The 2,500-nt window shown below is 49.6% G+C and overlaps 1 protein-coding gene across 1 annotated transcript in view; it reads right to left on the bottom strand.

The window, feature by feature from the left end:
* Window positions 1–915: 915 nt before the first annotated feature.
* The window catches only part of EMH_0064130 (uncharacterized protein), a gene marked incomplete at both ends in the record, with an annotated part of 4,021 nt that continues 2,436 nt past the window's right edge, over window positions 916–2,500 (bottom strand). Inside the window, 2 exons of the mRNA XM_013501704.1 lie at window positions 916–1,488; window positions 2,230–2,367. Of these exons, the coding sequence (XP_013357158.1) occupies window positions 916–1,488; window positions 2,230–2,367 (711 nt within the window). The remainder of the gene's footprint in view (window positions 1,489–2,229; window positions 2,368–2,500) is intronic.

The following is a 2,500-nucleotide window of genomic DNA, read 5'->3' as shown; positions in this document are numbered from 1 at the left end:
AGCAGCAGCAGCAGCAGCAGCAGCAGGAGCAGCAGCAGCAGCAGCAGCANTTTTTTTTTCTTTTTCTTTTTCTTTTTTATATAAACAAACAGAGATAAACTGCTGCTGCAGCGCTGCCCCTCACCAGGTGTATGTACACCTCCTGCTATGCAAGGCTTAGCAGCAGCACAGCAGCACGGCCCACGTGCGTTGCTGTTGCTGCTGCTGCTGCTGCTGCTGCTGCTGCTGCTGCTGCTGCTGGTGCTCTAGCTGTTGCTGTTGCTGTTGCTGTTGGCCTTGTTGCTGCTGCTTCTTTGTTTCTTAGTTGTCTTCTGCTGCCTCCCCTGCTGCTGCTGCTGTGCTGCAGCTGTTCCCTGTCTTTGCTGCTGCTGCTGCGCTGCAGCAGCAGCAATAAACAGAGAGAGACACAGAAGGACCGTTGCTGCTGCTGGCAGCAGTTTAATATATATTTGCTGCTGCTTGCTGCTGCTTGCTGCTGCTTGCTGCTACTTCTTGCTGCTGCATTGCTGCTGCTTGTTGCTGCTAAAAGGAGACAGACAAAAGAGACAAAAAAAAAAAACAAAAGACAGAGAGAGCGGGGAGACACACGAGGAGCAGAGAAGAGACAAAGGAGAGACAAAAAAGGAGACAGACAGAAACTGTCTCCTCCTGCAACAGTCTCCTTTTGTCTTTGTCTCTTTCTGTCTCTGTCTTTGTCTCCTTTTCTTTGTGTGTCTTTCTCTCTCTCTTTCTCTCTGTCTCCGTTTCTCTCTTTCTTTCTTTATCTGTCTCTCTCTGTCTCTCTCTATCTTTCTGTCTCTCTTCTCTCCTGCTTCTGTCTCCTTTTTTTTCTGTCTCTGTCTTTCTGTGTCTCCTTCTGTCTCTGTCTCCTCTCTGCCTCTCCGTCCGTCTCTGTCTCCTTCTGCCTCTCTGTCTCTACCCCCTGCGTCTCTTTGTCTCTTTCTGTCTCTTTGTCTCTTTCTGTCTCTCTGTCTCTTTCTGTCTCTCCCTGTCTCTATCTGTCTCTTTCTGTCTCTCTGTCTCTCTCCGTGTCTTTCTGTCTCTTTCTGTCTCTCCGTCTCTCTCTGTCTCTTTCTGTCTCTCTGTCTCTTTCTGTCTCTTTCTGTCTCTCTGTCTCTCCCTGTCTCTCTCTGTCTCTTTCTGTCTCTTTCTGTATGTCTGTGTCTGTGTCTGTCTCTTTCTGTCTCCGACTCTGTCTCTCTCTGTCTCCGTCTCTGTCTCCTTCTGTCTCTCCCCGTCTCCGTCTCTCTCCCCCTGTCTCTCTGTCTCCGTCTCTGTCTCTTTCTGTCCCTTTCTGTCTCTTTCTGTCTCTTTCTGTCTCTGTCTCCGTCTCTTTCTGTCTCTTTCTGTCTCCTCTGTCTCTGTCTCTGTCTCCTTCTCTGTCTCTTTCTTTCTCTCTCTGTCTCTGTCTCCCTCTTTCTCTCTCTGTCTCTGTCTGTCTCTGTCTCTGTCTCCGTCTCTGTGTCTCTTTCTGTCTCTTTGCGTTATCTTCGGGAGACAGAGACGGAGACAGAGGGAGACAGACACACCAGGCGGAAGGAGACAGAAAGAAAAGGAGACAGAGACAGAGAGAAAGGGAGACAGAAATAAAGAGACAGAGACAGAAAGAAAAGGAGACAGAAACAGAGAGAAAAGGAGACAGAAACAGAAAGAGAAGGAGACAGGCAGAGACACAGACAAGGAGACACAGAGACGCACAGAGACAGAGAAAGACAAGGAGAGGTAAACACATATACAGAGACAGACGGAGACAAACAAAAACAGAGACAGAAAGAGAAAAAGAAATAGAGACAGAAAGCGAAAAAGAAACAGAGACAGAAAGAGAAAAAAAAACAGAGACAGAAAGAGGAGACAGAAACGGAGACACAAAAGGAGACAGCTGGGGGAGACACCCCACACTCCCCTCAGCTTAGATGCATTTTGCATTTGTTAGTAGCAGCAGCAGCACGAGGAAACAGCAGCAGCAGCAGCAGCAGCAGCAGACACAGCGGCGAGCAACGCAGCAGCAGCAGCAGCTGCTGCTGCTGCTGCAGCAACAGCAGCAAACCGTGCAGCGACAGCCCAACAAGCAGCAGAAGCAGCAGGACCAGCACCGCTAGAGATAACAGCAGCAGCAGCAACAATAGCAGCAGCAGCAGCAGCAGCAGCAGCAACAGTAGCATCAGCAGCAGCAGAGTGAGCATTGGCTGCAGCACGTTGTTTCTTAATGCCTAGCAAGCTGTCACTAACAACGCTGTGTCCTGTTGCTGCTATTGCTGCTATTGCTATTGCTGCTGCTGCTGCTGCTGCTGCTGCTGTTGCTGTTGCTGCTATCGTTGCTGCTGTTGCTGCTATTGTTGCTGCTGCTGCTGCTACTGTTGCTGCTGTCTGCAGCAAAGCAGAATATTAATCAACAAACGAAAATTAGGGTTTTGCGCTGAGGGTTAGGGTTTAGGGTTTCAGTCGTTGCTGCAGTAGCCTCTGCTAGCGCAGCAGCAGCAGCAGCAACAGCAGCAGCAGC

The sequence above is a fragment of the Eimeria mitis genome, genomic scaffold, assembly GCF_000499745.2.
Source record: "Eimeria mitis Houghton genomic scaffold, Emh_scaff74, whole genome shotgun sequence".
Classification (NCBI taxonomy): domain Eukaryota; phylum Apicomplexa; class Conoidasida; order Eucoccidiorida; family Eimeriidae; genus Eimeria; species Eimeria mitis.
The sequence above is the reverse complement of the archived record's forward strand: the minus strand, read 5'-3'. Positions and strand labels throughout refer to the sequence as shown.